Source organism: Lutra lutra, chromosome 8 (assembly GCF_902655055.1).
Source record: "Lutra lutra chromosome 8, mLutLut1.2, whole genome shotgun sequence".
NCBI lineage: Eukaryota > Metazoa > Chordata > Mammalia > Carnivora > Mustelidae > Lutra > Lutra lutra.
In genome coordinates this window covers 77,100,974-77,115,716 of record NC_062285.1, presented here as the reverse complement: position 1 = coordinate 77,115,716, position 14,743 = coordinate 77,100,974, and the positions used below count along the sequence as shown (strand labels likewise).

Here is a 14,743-nt window from a genome sequence, read left to right as displayed (position 1 = left end):
ACTGTGGATCTCTCCTATTCTGAATGATCGTTCCTGGATAGAGTATTCTGGGTTGGCAGCATTATTTTCCTTTCAGCATTTTGAATATATGGTGTCACTCCCTTCTGGTCTGCTTAGTTTCTGCAGAAAAATCTGGTGATAGTCTTATGGAGGTTCCTTGTATGCATCCAGTTGTTTTCCTCACTGCTTTTAAGATTCTCCCCTTGTCTTTAACTTTTCACAATTTAGTTACAGACTGTGCTCTTTAAGTTGAGTACATATAATATATTTAAGAATCTGTACTCAAACTACAAAAAAGGGAAGGAGAAAAGAGAAAAGTGGAGGTAACACCCATTTACATGGTAAATAACAGACTATCATGTTCAACCATGCAATTTTCCTTTGCTAGTCCAGCAATGCAAGTCTTCATATGAAGTTCACTGTTGTTCTTGCATTTCAGGGTTTAGCTGTGTGCTTGTAGGGGGTTAGAGTTCCTGCCAGACGTCTGACTCTTCATGGAATTACTATGGCTAGACTCACTTCTGTTCTAAGATGACAGAGCTTCTTATCCCAGTGCTTAACTTTTTCACAGAGTTGATCCTGCCATTTCTTAGTAATATTACTTTCCCCCCAGAGTAATCTGGAGCATCACTCACCTTCATAACCCATAATGATATACTACTCATTACTATGAATGAGGACATAAGCAGCCAGAATTGGTGTAAAAGTTAATGGTGTGCTTGGAATGTTATATTAGAGAAGCCCTTAGGATCTCCTTCACCTCAACTGATGCAGTCACACCACGGCATTTGTCTTCATCTCTTACTTTTTCCTCTCTGAACTATGGTGTTAAAATTCGTTTGGACCTAGGTCCTTTGTGTAGCCCAAATAGGTTTACATTTGCAGTATTCACTGCTTGCCCCTCTACAGTTTCCGTTACTAGGATCCATAGGGAAATTCACTCTGCCCATAGTGATAATGGCCTTGTGAAAGATGCACGTGCCCCAGTCATAAATGGCAGCTCCTTGTAGGCTTAGCTCTCAGACCACAGGTGGTTTACCTGATGAAGATGGGCTTGCAGCCCTCTGGGCTGACTTGCAGAACTTAATGTGCTCTTGTTGGAAAGAATGGTGCAGATGAACGTATATATGGCACAGAGTAAGGGAAGATATGGGCTCCTGGTGGTGCCCAGCAGACCTTCAAACTGCTCAGTGGCCAAGATGGCTTTGGTCTGTGTACTGGGGTGCAAGGGTTTGGGCATCTTTGTCATGTTCTAGGGTAGGGAGGCAGACATCGCAGCCTCTGCCGCAGGCTGGCCCCAGAAATCCACAGCAGGCAGGGCACAGCCAGGGCACCAACCCGAGCCCAGCCCATGGCAGCATCCCTCCTACACTAAGGCCGACTGTGATTGTGACAGGAGCAACAGTGTCCAGGGCTCTGAGGGGCCTGCTTCATGGTCTCTTCTCCACCACTGTCGATTTGGTCAATCCATGAGAGGAGGCGGATTCAGGATCTTCCTATATCACCATTTTGAGCTGGACTAACTAAGATTTTTTAAGACTTCTATTAAATTATAAATATCCATAATCTAGGCCTCTCATTTTTGTGTTATCTTTTGAAGAAAAAAATTATTGCAAAAAAAATGTGACATATTTACTTGCAAGGTAAAATGGGACTGATTTCCTTGGACAGGAATAAATGTGGAAAATACTACCTAAATGTGAGCTTAAGAACTAGGACTGCCTAAGAAAATACATCCTATGCCAGAGACACACAGCTGGACAAGAACTTAAGACAACTCTTTACGGAGTCTCCAAACACACACTGAGGCAATAGACTGGGTCCCCCAAAGCACCTAGTGGCTGGGTATTAAACAAAAAAGATGATCAGTGTTCAAAATACATGATACAACTTGCTGTTACTCACTACCCTCTCACAGCCCCCCAAAATAACCAAAAACAAGACCCTAGATTCAAAGAGCTAAACCCACAATCCTCTGAAATCATCAACCATCATAAATTACAAGTTTTCCATTGTCCTTTCTGCACACATCCCCATTCTTTCTACTGGCCCTAGAATGTCAGGCAGCTGGCTATTGTTGACATCCTTTCCCTTTCAAGGATACCTTTTAAAATACAGGTTTGGGCATGTAACCAAAAACCAACCAATCTATATATTCCAGCCTGGTGACCTCAGGAAACTCTATGTGAACCAAGTTGATGCAAAGGCCCAAACGATGGACATTTTTGTGTGAATAACTAGGAAATAGAGAATCTCACTTTCCACTGAGGTTGCCACTTGCAAGAACAACATGTTCTGGGAAGTTCTAAGTGCCATTATGGACAAGAAGATGGTTATAGCCATTAGTGAACCCTCATGAACCCACACAAATATATAAAGAGGAATGTAGTTCAGTATACCCCTCTGCCCTGTGGTTTGGGAAGATTGAATCTTCTAGTCTGTTTCCACTTTAGAAAGTAGTTAAGGAGATACTTTTTTGGGCGGGAGAAGTTTAATATATTATGTTTAAAAAAACTTCAAACTAGTAATTATTATAAAATATAGTTTAATTTCACTTTTCATTACTTACCACAAAATTAAAAAAAATACCAATATACAGACAAAAGCAAGTAAACTGGAAAAAAGCTAAAAATTGTATAAAAAACAAAACTAAGCACAGGAATGTAGGAGCAGTGACACACACATACCATATAGTCTCAAGTGAATTCAGAAGTGTGTTCCAGGTTAGACAAGTTTTCTTTCTATGGTCAACTTTTATTGGAGCCACATCTGGAAAGGATCTTAAACCAAGGCTCTTATATGGGAAACATCTTCCCAGACTTCTCTTAAAAAGTATTTCTCATAAAATAACCCATACCAGAGAGGCAGACCTAATCTAAATACAAGTCATAAATGCCTCCCCTTGGCCATGTAGAACTTGGAAAAATTAATGAAAACAAAGCACTCTAGAAATGGAAAAGTGACACCTAGTGGCCGTTTGGCAGTTTTCCTTAGTGGCTTCTGATCATTTTAGATCTTTAACCTGCTCTTCTCATAACTGTGCTTGGCAAATCTGAATTTCCAAATCCAGAGCCAAACAATTACCTACCTGAGTGGTAGATGATTCTTCAGAGCAGGATCTGAAATGACACTACCAGACATGGTCCGATAACTAGGTAGTGGTTATTTCATTTACTGTGCCCTGATGCTACAGAAATTCCTCAAATAGGACTAATAAATAGAGCCTTTCCCCACTATGACACTGTAATGAAATACTTTAATCCCACTTATTTACCAAAAGCCTCTATCCTCTACTTTCCTGTTTATTTCTCGGTGGATTTCCAGATTTAGTGATTGCAATAGGGTGTCAACATATACACCTGAAGTTTTATTTGATTTCAGGTTATTATCATGTAATGAAATAACTGAGAACATTTTCAGATTTACTAGTTTCAAAAAGTTTTAAATTTGGATACATGGATAGGAGTTCACAGTTATTGGATTATACTAAATCAAGGATCAATAAACAATTGTTTCTTAAACCATGGCATTTAGAGGTAAATATCATAGTTACGGTATAACCTTTGGTCTACTCAATAATATCCACTTAATAAAATGTTTCAGAGCAGCACTGTCCAATAGAAATATAATATATGCCACATGGGTAATTTAAAATTTTCTTGTAGCCACATTAAAAAAGTAAAAACTAAAATGTTAATGTTTTATATAATTCAGTATATCCAAAATACTTGAGTATGTGATCAGTATAAAACTACTTTTTTAAAAGATAGTTTTTTATATTTATTTTTAAATTTTTATTTATTTTTAAGTAAGTTCCATGCCCAACTTGGGGCTTAAATTCACGACCCTGAGATCAAGAGTCGTGTGTTCCTCTGACTGAACCAGCCAGGTGTCCCATTATAAAACTGTTAATGTGATATGTTATGTTCTCTTTTTATACTAAATGTACGAAATCTGGTTTGCATTTTACATTTCAGTCTATCTCAATTTGCATTAGCTACATTTCAAGTGCTCAGCAGCCACACGTGGCCTGTGGCTCCATACCCGACAACACAGTTCTAGAGTCTGACCCTAATGCTCAAGTCCCATGGGTTAGAATCATAGAATCAAAACTGGAAGTAAACAGAGAGATCAAACCTCTTGTTACAGAGGAGGAAACTGAGGCACATACAGAGTGTTTAAATGGCTTACTTGAGGTCACACAGGTAAACTTAGGGTGAGCAGGCTCTTTCTGATTCCAGGCTCTTCCCCACTCCACTGTGTTATTGTAAGTAATTCTTAGACTTATGGGGGGGGGGGGGAAGAACTAGAATATCCTTTTTATTATCTCATTCAATGTGTAGATGCTTTTCATCAAAATGCAAGAAATTAATGGTTAGGAGAAAAATTAATATAGCATAAGCCATAAAAATATCTGTCTCTCCTAACAGCAATTCAATGTAAATGCAACACATTTCAGAGAAAACACTAAACATGGGAGAGTTAGAATTATCCTGCATTGCATGGATTGGATTCTGGGTCCAGAAAAATCCTCGAGTGGGTTATTATAGGATCAAAGCCTTAAATTGGCTATCTGCCCACCAGTCTATGAACTAATGCTTCTTCTTGCAAAGAGAAAAAATGCTTCTATATGTAGTAGTGATGGCCTCTAGAAACTCTGCCTCCCAGAGCCTTGCATCAGGAGGGTTAGCCCCTCTCCTTTCAAGGTCATCCAGTCACAGTGACCCACCTTGCTACCCCTAGCTTAGTCAACTCTGGAGGCCAAGTCCAACCTGCAATGGTTTAGACCTTAAACTGTTAATCTTGGTATGGCCTCAGACTTAAAGAGGAGATGTGATTGTTTTAAGTCTGAAGAAGCAAGAACAATCATGCTTAGCCTGCTGCAAACCAGTCTCCCCCATCCTGTAGGATTTCTCTGGGTTATTGTAAACTTGCCAAGTCCCTCAAGTCCCAGAACCGGGAGTGGTGCTGACTCTCCAATACTGTATTGCCTGGAGGACAATGTGCCAATACTTCCCTTCCCCATGTAGCCACTGCAGAGGTCCCAGCTGAAGGGAATGTGTGCTTTTTGGCCTGTTACCTGGTGGTATGTTTGCCATTAACCAGTTTGACAAAAGTTCTAATCTATTATATACAGCCAAAAGAAATATGCAAGGCCAAAATAATATTTGTTTTGGTGCGAGACTCGGAGAGCTAGCTGCTGTAGCACCACATAGAGGAAGAGAACTGCATTGGCTCCCCCACATCTGAGCTTCCAGCTTCCCCATTAGCTTCCCAGACTATCGTACTTTCATTTGGGGGGCACCAAAGAAAGCACATGAAAACACATTTGGTAAACTAGAAAGAACTATGAAAACATACAGTATTATGAAAGTATGACCTTCAGAAAGGTAGACATACGTATATGATTTTAAATATTCTTCTTGTAATCAGTATAGGCCACTCCTCAATTACTAGTTAAAAAATGATCTCCAAATATGTAATGATAGCTAGAAAATTGGTTTTTGAATTCTTTCTCATTGCCTCAGTTTCAAAACTACACTTAGCATTTGTATAATTACCTTTGGTTTCAGGCAACATTAATTGTAATTGCCTATTCTAGAAGGCCACAGCTAGTTCATGGGTCAGTTAACTAATAATTTAACCAGTGAGACCATTGCTTTCCCAAATGTGTATCAAGAAACTGATATATACACATTAAACATTTTAAAAATATAAATTTAACTGTGACTTCTCAAAAGATATTTAACCTGCTTGGGCTTGTATTTTTGTCCAGGGCTAATCTTTCACTAAGCTCATTTTCTGCATCAAAAACTGGTTTTACATGTAATGAAAATCTTGACTGGTTACATTAGCAACAATTCTTATATGCAAAGGATAATTATCAAGATCTAGGCCCCAAGATCTTTCCTTTTCTGTAAGCCAACTGAAAATCCCTTAACTTTTTTTTTTTTTTTCCTGAGTTTTAAATAAATTCTCTCATTTAAAGCCCATCTTAAGTGCTTGACCAAGCATAACTATCCTGGTTATGTTTGCCCAAGTTTACAATGACTGAACATAGTATTCACTGCAATTATGACTACCAATTGTACCCTCTCTTTAGGTGTTCAAGGGCTCAGAGTTTTCTTAAAGTGTATAAGCCTTATCCTCAATTCAGGAAATATACAAGAAATGGAGATGTTCCAACTTCTATAAATCTATTAGTATAAGTCCATTATAAATTAATCTTAGACACAGGAAAATGTCAATTTATTCCCCACACTCAAAAACTGCATCAGAAAATAAAAACAAAACCAAAACAAGATGTATGTGATATTCTTGATGAGAAATATTTTAACAAAAAGATAGCAACTAGTGGGTATTAAGCCATGTCACTGAGAAAAGGGATCTGTCTGTAGGAAACTCTGAGCCATTCTTTGTGAAGGGAAACATCACATTTCCCCATACTGCCGTGGAAGTAAGGTGCACATCTATAACAATTGGTAGACTATTAATAGGAATAAAAGATAAAAACAGTACCAAGACAGTACAGAAGATTTTATAGTTGTTTTTTTTTTTGTCAATGAAATGCTTTAACACATTCCTAATTTGTAAGAATTAAGAATCAAATGCTAGAGTGTCCAGTGGATGTCACCGAGGTCCCCGGGGTCTCCCAGGCCCCCCTCTGCTTCAAAGTAATTCATGAAGGCAGCCATGGCTGTGTCATCATTGTCACACAGGGCATCAAAATCCAGCTGGGCACTGTCACCTATCAAATTAAAATACAGACCTGTGTAAGTACATTTGAAGATTAAAAGATGAATATCATTAAGAATGGCAAAGCGAGCAAAAAATAGAGAAAGCAACAAACAGAGTCCTAATTACAGAGAACAAACTGATGGTAATTAGAGGGGAGGAGGGCAGGTGTATGGGAGAGACAGGTGATGGGGATGAAGGAGGACAGTTGTGATGAATGCCCAGTATTGTACAATGCTGATGAGTCACTATATTGTACACCTGAAACTAATATTACACTGTATGTTAGCTAACTGGAATTAAAATAAGAATCTTAAACCAAAAATTGCAAAGCGAGGCTAGAATAATATACAGTGAAATTTTGAAGACAAAGCATAGACCTTATATTGCAGAAGGCTGATATATTTTTAAATGGGTCACCTATTATATAACCATGTACTATCAGAGAAATTGCAGAGAACTCATTTGATGCACATAAATGAGGTGATCTATGAGTTTTCAAATAGAAAATAACAGCACTAAAAGGTACTGACTCTAGACCATTGGAAGCTAGGGGCCAGTGTTTATGCATGTGTCCACATAGAGCCTGGAAGGATAAACTTAACTTTAATCTGCCTTGTGAAAATACTGTACGTCTTTAATCTGAAAGAGAAGGCTGACACAAAAGCATCCTCTTCCAAACATCTGAAAAATCCTATAAAAGGGGAAATAGCCAGGTTTTTTTATTGAAGAAGGAAATAAGAAGAAACCATAGAAACAAGATTTAACTTAGAGATAAGAAAGAGGATCTAGAAAATATGAGTTAACATACAGCTACATTTAGCCAAAGTTCTCTAGAAATCTTTCAAAGTACAATAGAATTTGAGATGATTAATGTGGTTCTCTGTGAAGCTGAAATCCAGTTTCTTTCAAGTTCTTTGATTCTCTTTGACATACATTTCCAGTAGATCAATGTTAGTTATGGATAGTATAAACCTGTGTCACTTCAATTTACTTGGTTTGAGTCTACATAAACATAGTTAAAATGAATAATTACATCTTAAACACTTTATGATTGGTACATTAAAAGTGCTTATTCTTGGAAGTGGGCATTTTTTCCCCTAAATAGAAGTACCTTAGTTTTATTTAGATAGTATGTATTAACAATACCCATAACTAATTCCTTTGATAATGGGATTTTTAATGACAGATACATTCAGTAGCAACCACCTTTAAGTCGAGTATGATCATTGTATTTAGGGTTTTGAATGGAAAAATCTTAGTTTTAAAAGTCTTTGTTCCTTTAGAGCTCTCCTACATCTGAAAATATCATGATGAAGAAAGTGTTTGGAAAACTAAAATGGCGGGCAGTTGCCAAAGAAATCTTACCAAGGAGTGGCTCGTGACTGTGGGGAGGATCAGCACTCTGGTTTTGCCTTGTAGCCTCTGGCTTCCCCATTTCAGAAGGATTTAGTGGAATTGACTCCTTTTTTGAAATCTGAAAAGAAAGAATAATAAATAGTAAGGTTCCTACTTGAATGAAATGAAACTCTCTTAGCAATGATCAGACGTAGGCCTGCCTCATCCATATGGCCGCTTGCATTCACTGAGGACTGTATGCCAGGCACCCCCAGGCATTTCATGTTTCAAACGTCATGAGGTCAGGGATCTGAGGGCTAAAGAGGCTAATAGCTTGCCCAAGTGTTGAGGCCATTATTCTAACCGATCCACCTAATGGCAAAGTCCACATTGTTTGTAACAGTAACTGAATGTACATATTATACGGATTGAGGATTTTGGATTGAGGAGGAAGAGCTCTTTGTTTTTAAGAAAAATGATGGTAAAACTATCTCACATGAAACTACAATGGAAAATAGTGGTTTGGAGTGGAAGTGGATTAAATTAAAGGCTTCTACCAAAAAGTTATCATACTATTACACAGTTACAGGTCTAACAATTTCAGTAGTTAATGTAGCTCATCAACATACATCATTTACCAATATAATATTACTGATAGCTTATTAGCCTGGCAATTGCCCACTGATCACATCCCCTTTTCTCTTTTGCTAAAGTAACCATGATCTCGAGTTTTAGGTAAATAATTTTCTTTTTGCTTTTATAATTTTAGCATCTATATAAATTCCTGTAAGCAATGTATGGTGTCTTAAACATTATGTTGAACACTAAATAAATGCAATAATGCTTGGTGGAAAAAAGATACATCATTTACCTATGTTGTCTTATTAAGTTGATGAACTTGATCTATAAAATGTCTACCTAAGGTACACTACTTGGAGATTATGTTGGAATGACTTAACCCCCTTCTTCTACCCTATTGTCTGGCACAAAATAGCTACCTAATAAACATTGGCTAAATGTATGAGCAAAAGGTAAATACTAGACCAAAAGACCCATGACATTCGTATAAAAACATTTTTTTTTTAAAGATTTTATTTACTTATTTGAGAGAGAGACAGCATGAGAAGGGGGAGAGGCAGAGGGAGAAGACGACTCCCTGCTGAGCAGGGAGCCCGATATGGGACTCAATCCTGGGACTCCAGGATCATGACCTGAGCAGAAGACAGTTGCTCAACCAACTGAGCCACCCAGGCCCCCTGTATAAAAACATTTTTTTTAAATTTCCTATTTGGCCTGATCAGATTTAATTTCTCTTTTCTCCTACTTTAGTTTTAAATACCACTTTGTTTATAGACCTACTTTAGATCTTTTTGTTTTCTGGGATCCATTAGAATTAAATTGTATGTCACTCTTCCAGATATTTACCACTATGTTTAGTCAATTTTATATATGCAACAATGTTTTTTGAATAGCGAGTATTTGTTTAACTGAATTAAACAGTATGTAATACTCATAGTGTATAGTATTAAAATTTTTTCCCAGACCATAAGGAGTACATTTAATCCACTGAATTGGAACCCATTACAATAATATCCTAGCTACCATTTATTGAGCGCATATTATGTACCAGGCACTGTTAAATTTTTGCTATTTTTGTATCAAATCACTTAATTCACACATCACTCTAAGAGTTTGGTGCTATTACTGTCCCTGTTTCACAGAAGAGGAAAGAGAGGCACAGAGTTTAAATAACAAGCATGAGGTTACCCAGCAGTAGGTGTCTGAGTCACAACATGGACCCACATAGCACGTGTCCAGCACCTTTGTGGTCAACCACTAGTCTATATTCCCTCTTAACAACATGAAAAGAGTTCATTTTTTTATGAGGGCATCTTTTATCAAATAATTAAGAAGAAACAAATTTCACCCACTTATTTCATGAATATTACTTATTCTACTTACTTTCCTGCAGTTGATAGCATGAGAATCTTTCATTAAATTTGTTGGACTTGAGTCATCAAGGGAGGAAGACTGTAACCTTCAAAAAGTGACACATAAACATTTTCTTTATATATATGATACTTTTGTCTTTAAATGCATAATCTGATAAAGTACAGTGAAAAACAGGAGATTGAATGTCATGACAGTTTTCTCAAGTAGACTACTAACTCTTTCAGTACCATACTTAATTTTTACTATGGATTGCTGAAAAACACCATGTGGTAAATTGAAACATAAAACTCTGAGGTAAGAGCTCTTAGGTAAATCATGTTGCCTGTCTTAATACAGCATGTGGTAAAGTGATGGAATAATAAATAACCATTCAAAATAGGCATTCACATTAAGAATCCATTCCTTCCCGGTTCCTTAATAACAACAGAACTGAGAATAAAGAAAGCTTTCCTAATATCCTGTAACCTATTTAAGTGAAAAAGGTTATGTTTTTATTATAAGTCATGCCCAGGTACAAAATCAGTGAAACCCAAAACAATATAAATAAAATCCTATGCTTTAATCATAAATCTCTTCAAGACCTAATATGACAGTATTAGTGTCTTCAGTACATTAACAGTATCCTATAAAGACAAATACCATAGGGTTCACTCATGAGGTACTTAGAGTAGTCCAATTCATAGAGACAAAGTAAAATGGTGAATGTCAGGGGTTAAGGGGAGAGGGAAATGGGAATCATTTTCTAATGGGAGTTTTGCAAGGTGAAGGAAGTTGTAGAGATGGACAGTGGTGGTGGTTGCCCAGGTATATTTAATGCTACTGAACTGTCTATTAAAAATGGGGAAAATACTCAACTTTGATTATATATTTTACCACAGTTAAATAAAATGTCCTTCACTGATACAATGTTTTCCATTACTTAAGTCAGTTAATTGTAAAACCTTAAATCTGGAAGGAAACTGAATCCTATAGTGAAAATTAGTATAGGATTAAAGACTAAGAATGTATAAACCATACACTTGAGCATTTAAAAATTCACTATATGCTACTGTCAGTTTTATATATTGAGTGTTGTCAAGAAATTTATGATCAAAGTGTATGAGGGGTTAATGCATATCCTTGTACATATGATTTATCGTACTTTCAATATTTAAAGTATATAGCATGTTGCAAGTATTCAGTATTGAATAAAATTGGGCAGACAGCAGTCACAAGATAATTGTCTCAGGGATTTTCTTCACTGTAAAGTTTTTAATGTGAAAACTTAAAAAATTTGGACTTACAAAGAGGTAGAAAGTAAAAAATTTCTTCCCTCTTCTACATCTCCCACCCTCCAACACCTAGTTGTATCTATGAGAAGAAACTAGTCTGAACAACTTTCTGTATTGTCATATGTTGTGGAGTTTAAGGTCCTTTCTTTACAATTCCAAAACCAAAATGCCTTGGATTTTCCATAATTCATGTGGCAGCAAAATCAGAATTAATCTGAACTCACCAAAATTTGAAATGATGAGGCTAATGTTTTATCCTACTTTGCCCTGCTAATATTTACAATTCTCTCCAGAAATAGATCTTAGAACTTTTATTATGGAAAACTTCAAAAACTTCAAAAAGATATAAAAGTAGATAATAAAATAAAATAATAAAATATAATAAAATATCCACCAAACAGCTTCAGTAATTCTTTTCTAAATCTTATTTAATGCATTTACCCCAAACTCTTCCCCTCTTCCCATGTTTTATCATTTAATCTGTAAATACTTCTCAAAGCATAAATAACAATTTAATTGATTATGGGTGCTTCCCATAATGTAACTAATGGCTCTCTTTAAAAAACTTAAATTCCAGAACAAGATCTTTCTAAAATCCAAAGATATTCTAGGTTCGAGGACTATCTGGTCTCAAGGGTTTTAGATGAGCAATTATGAGCTTGCATATACACATATTCATATATATAAACATGTATCTTGGGGCACCTCGGTGGTCCAGATGGTTAAGGTTCTGCCTTTGGCTCAGGTCATGATCTCCAGATACTGGGATCAAGCCCCACATCAGGCTCCCAGCTCGGCAAGGAGTCTGCTTCTTTCTCTCCCTCTGCCTCTCTCCCTGCTTGTGCTCTCTCTCTCTCAGATGAATAAACAAAATCTTTAAAAATCTTTTTTCATATACAAGTGAGTTATTGTATTTTTTTTGTTCTTTTCCTGCACTTTCTATTAACCATATGTTTTAAAGACCATTCCATATTAGTATAAATAGACCTAACTCTTAATAGTTGCACAGTACTCCATCATATGGGTATGCCATAACAAGTTGTAGTTGTAAATATTTAAATCACTACTGTAAACAAGCATACAATGAATGGTCTTATTCATAGACTTTTGCACAGTTGTGTAAGAATATTTGCTCCTGGAGTAGAATTTCTGAGTCTAAGACCATATTCATTTACATTTTTATGAGTATTGTCAAATTGCCCTCCAGAGTTGTTACATTAGTTTATTTCCTACAGTTTATGGGTTACCGTTCACTCACGCTGTCACTCACCAATATTGTTATCAAACTTTCAAATCTTTGACAATCTTATAAATGAAAAAAAGTATCACCTTATGGTTTGATTTTGTATATACAGTTGACCCCTGACCAACAGGGTTTGAACTGCATGAGTCTGCTTATACATGAATTGTCTTTGATAAATACAGTACTGTAAATATATTTTTGCTTATGATTTTATCCTTTTTTTTTACATCAAAGTTTAGTTGTCACACAATGTTATACTAGTCTCAGGCATACAGCATAATGATTCAACAACTCTATGCTGTGCTTACCACAACTGTAACTACCATCTGTCACCGTACAATGTTGTTATAATACAATTGTCTATATTCCCTATGCTCTACCTTTTATCCTTATTCATTCTAAAACTGGAAGCTTGCACCACAACTCCCCTTCACCCATTTTGCCCATCCCACCACATTCCTCCCCTCTGGTGACCATCAGTTCTCTGTATTTATGGGTCTGTTTCTGCTTCTTGTTTGTTCGTTTGTTTTTTAGACTCCACATGTAAGTGAAATCCTACAGTGTTTGTTTTTTTCTGCCAGACTTACTTCATTTAGTATAATACCCTCTAGGTCTCTGATGTTGTAAATGGCAAGATCACATTCATTTTTTATGGCTAATATTCCTGTGTGTGTGTGTTTGTGTGTGTGTGTATGTACACACCACTTCTTACTAATAATTGCACCTCTGACAAATCTCATTGATCAGGATACTCTACTATATAAACACTATTATAACACTTCTTTATCCATTCATCTATCAATGGACACTTAGATTGCTTCCATATCCTGGCTATTATTATTAATGCTGCAATAAACATAGGGGTGCACATATCCTTTCAAATTAGTTTACATTTTCTTTGGGTAATTACCCAGCAATGGAATTAACAGATATATAGGTATATCTATTTTTAAATATTTTATTTATTTGAGAGAGTGTGTGGGTGCAAGTGGGGGGAGGGACAGAGAGAGAATCTCAAGCAGACTGCACTGACCATGGAGTCCAATGGAAGATTAATCTTATGACTTCTGAGATCATGGCCCTTTGCTGAGACTAAGAGTCAGACACTTAACTGACTGAGCCACCCAGATGTCCCAGTATTTTTATTTTTAATTTTTTGAAGAACCTCTATACTGTTTTCCACAATGGCTGCACCAATTTACATGCCTACCAACTGTGCACGTGGGTTCCTTTTTCTCCACATTCTCCCCAACATTTGCTAGCTCTTGTTTTTTGATTTTAGCCATTCTGACAGGTGTGAAGTGGTCTCTCATTGTGGTTTTGATTTGTATTTCCTTGATGATTAGTGATGTTGAGCATCTTTACATGTTCTATTGGCCATTGGTATGTGTTCTTTGGAGAATGTGTGTTCAGATCCTCTGCCCATTTTTAAATTGAATTGTTTAGGGTCTTTGTGGTGTTAAGTTGTATACATTCTTTATCTTGAATATTAACCCCTTATGAGATATATCATTTGCAAATATCTTCTCCTATTCAGTAGATTGCCTTTTAGTTTCATTGATGCTTTTCTTTGCCATGTAAAACCTTTTATTTTGATGTAGTCTCGGTAGTTTATTTTTTAAGGTTTTATTTATTTACTTGACAGAAAGAAGGAGCACAAGTAGGCAGAGCAGCAGGCACAGGAAGAGAGAGATGCAGTCTCCCTGCTCAGCAGGGAGCCCGATGCAGGGCTCAGTCCCAGGACCCTGGAATCATGACCTGAGCTGAAGGCAGATGTTTAATGGACTGAGCCACCCAGGCACCCCTCTCCATCCCTAGTAGCTTATTTTTGTTTTTGTTTCCCTTACCTTAGAAGACATAGCTAGAAAAATGTTGCTAAGGTCAATGTCTAAGAGATTACTGCCTATGTTTTTTTGTTTTGTTTTTTAGAAATTTTATGGTTTATTTTTGTGTATGGTGTAAGTGGTCCAATCTTTTTTTTTTTTTTTTTTGATTTTCTTTATTTGAGAGAGAGAGCAAGAACACAAGTGGGGTGAAGGGCAGAGGGAGCAGCCGACTCCCCACTGAGCAGGGAGCCTGATGCAGAGCTCAGTCCCAGGATTCCAGGATCATGACTTGAGCCAAAGGCAGATGCTTGACCTACTGAGCCACCCAGGCATCCCGGAAGTGGTCCAATCTTGTTCTTTTCCATGTACCCATCCAG

The 14,743-nt window shown here is 36.8% G+C and overlaps 1 protein-coding gene and 1 pseudogene across 6 annotated transcripts in view; both read right to left on the bottom strand.

Moving 5' to 3' along the window:
- Positions 1-442: 442 nt before the first annotated feature.
- On the bottom strand, positions 443-1,273 carry LOC125106942 (secreted frizzled-related protein 3-like; annotated as a pseudogene).
- Positions 1,274-3,421: 2,148 nt separating this feature from the next.
- BMAL2 (basic helix-loop-helix ARNT like 2) overlaps positions 3,422-14,743 on the bottom strand; it is a 103,269-nt gene continuing 91,947 nt past the window's right edge. For all 6 annotated transcript variants that reach the window (XM_047743291.1, XM_047743293.1, XM_047743289.1 and 3 more), the window contains 3 exons: positions 10,036-10,111; positions 8,104-8,212; positions 3,422-6,748 (listed from right to left, as the gene is read on the bottom strand). In XM_047743291.1, coding sequence (XP_047599247.1) covers positions 6,612-6,748; positions 8,104-8,212; positions 10,036-10,111 — 322 coding nt within the window. In that variant the 3' untranslated portion in view covers positions 3,422-6,611. The remainder of the gene's footprint in view (positions 6,749-8,103; positions 8,213-10,035; positions 10,112-14,743) is intronic.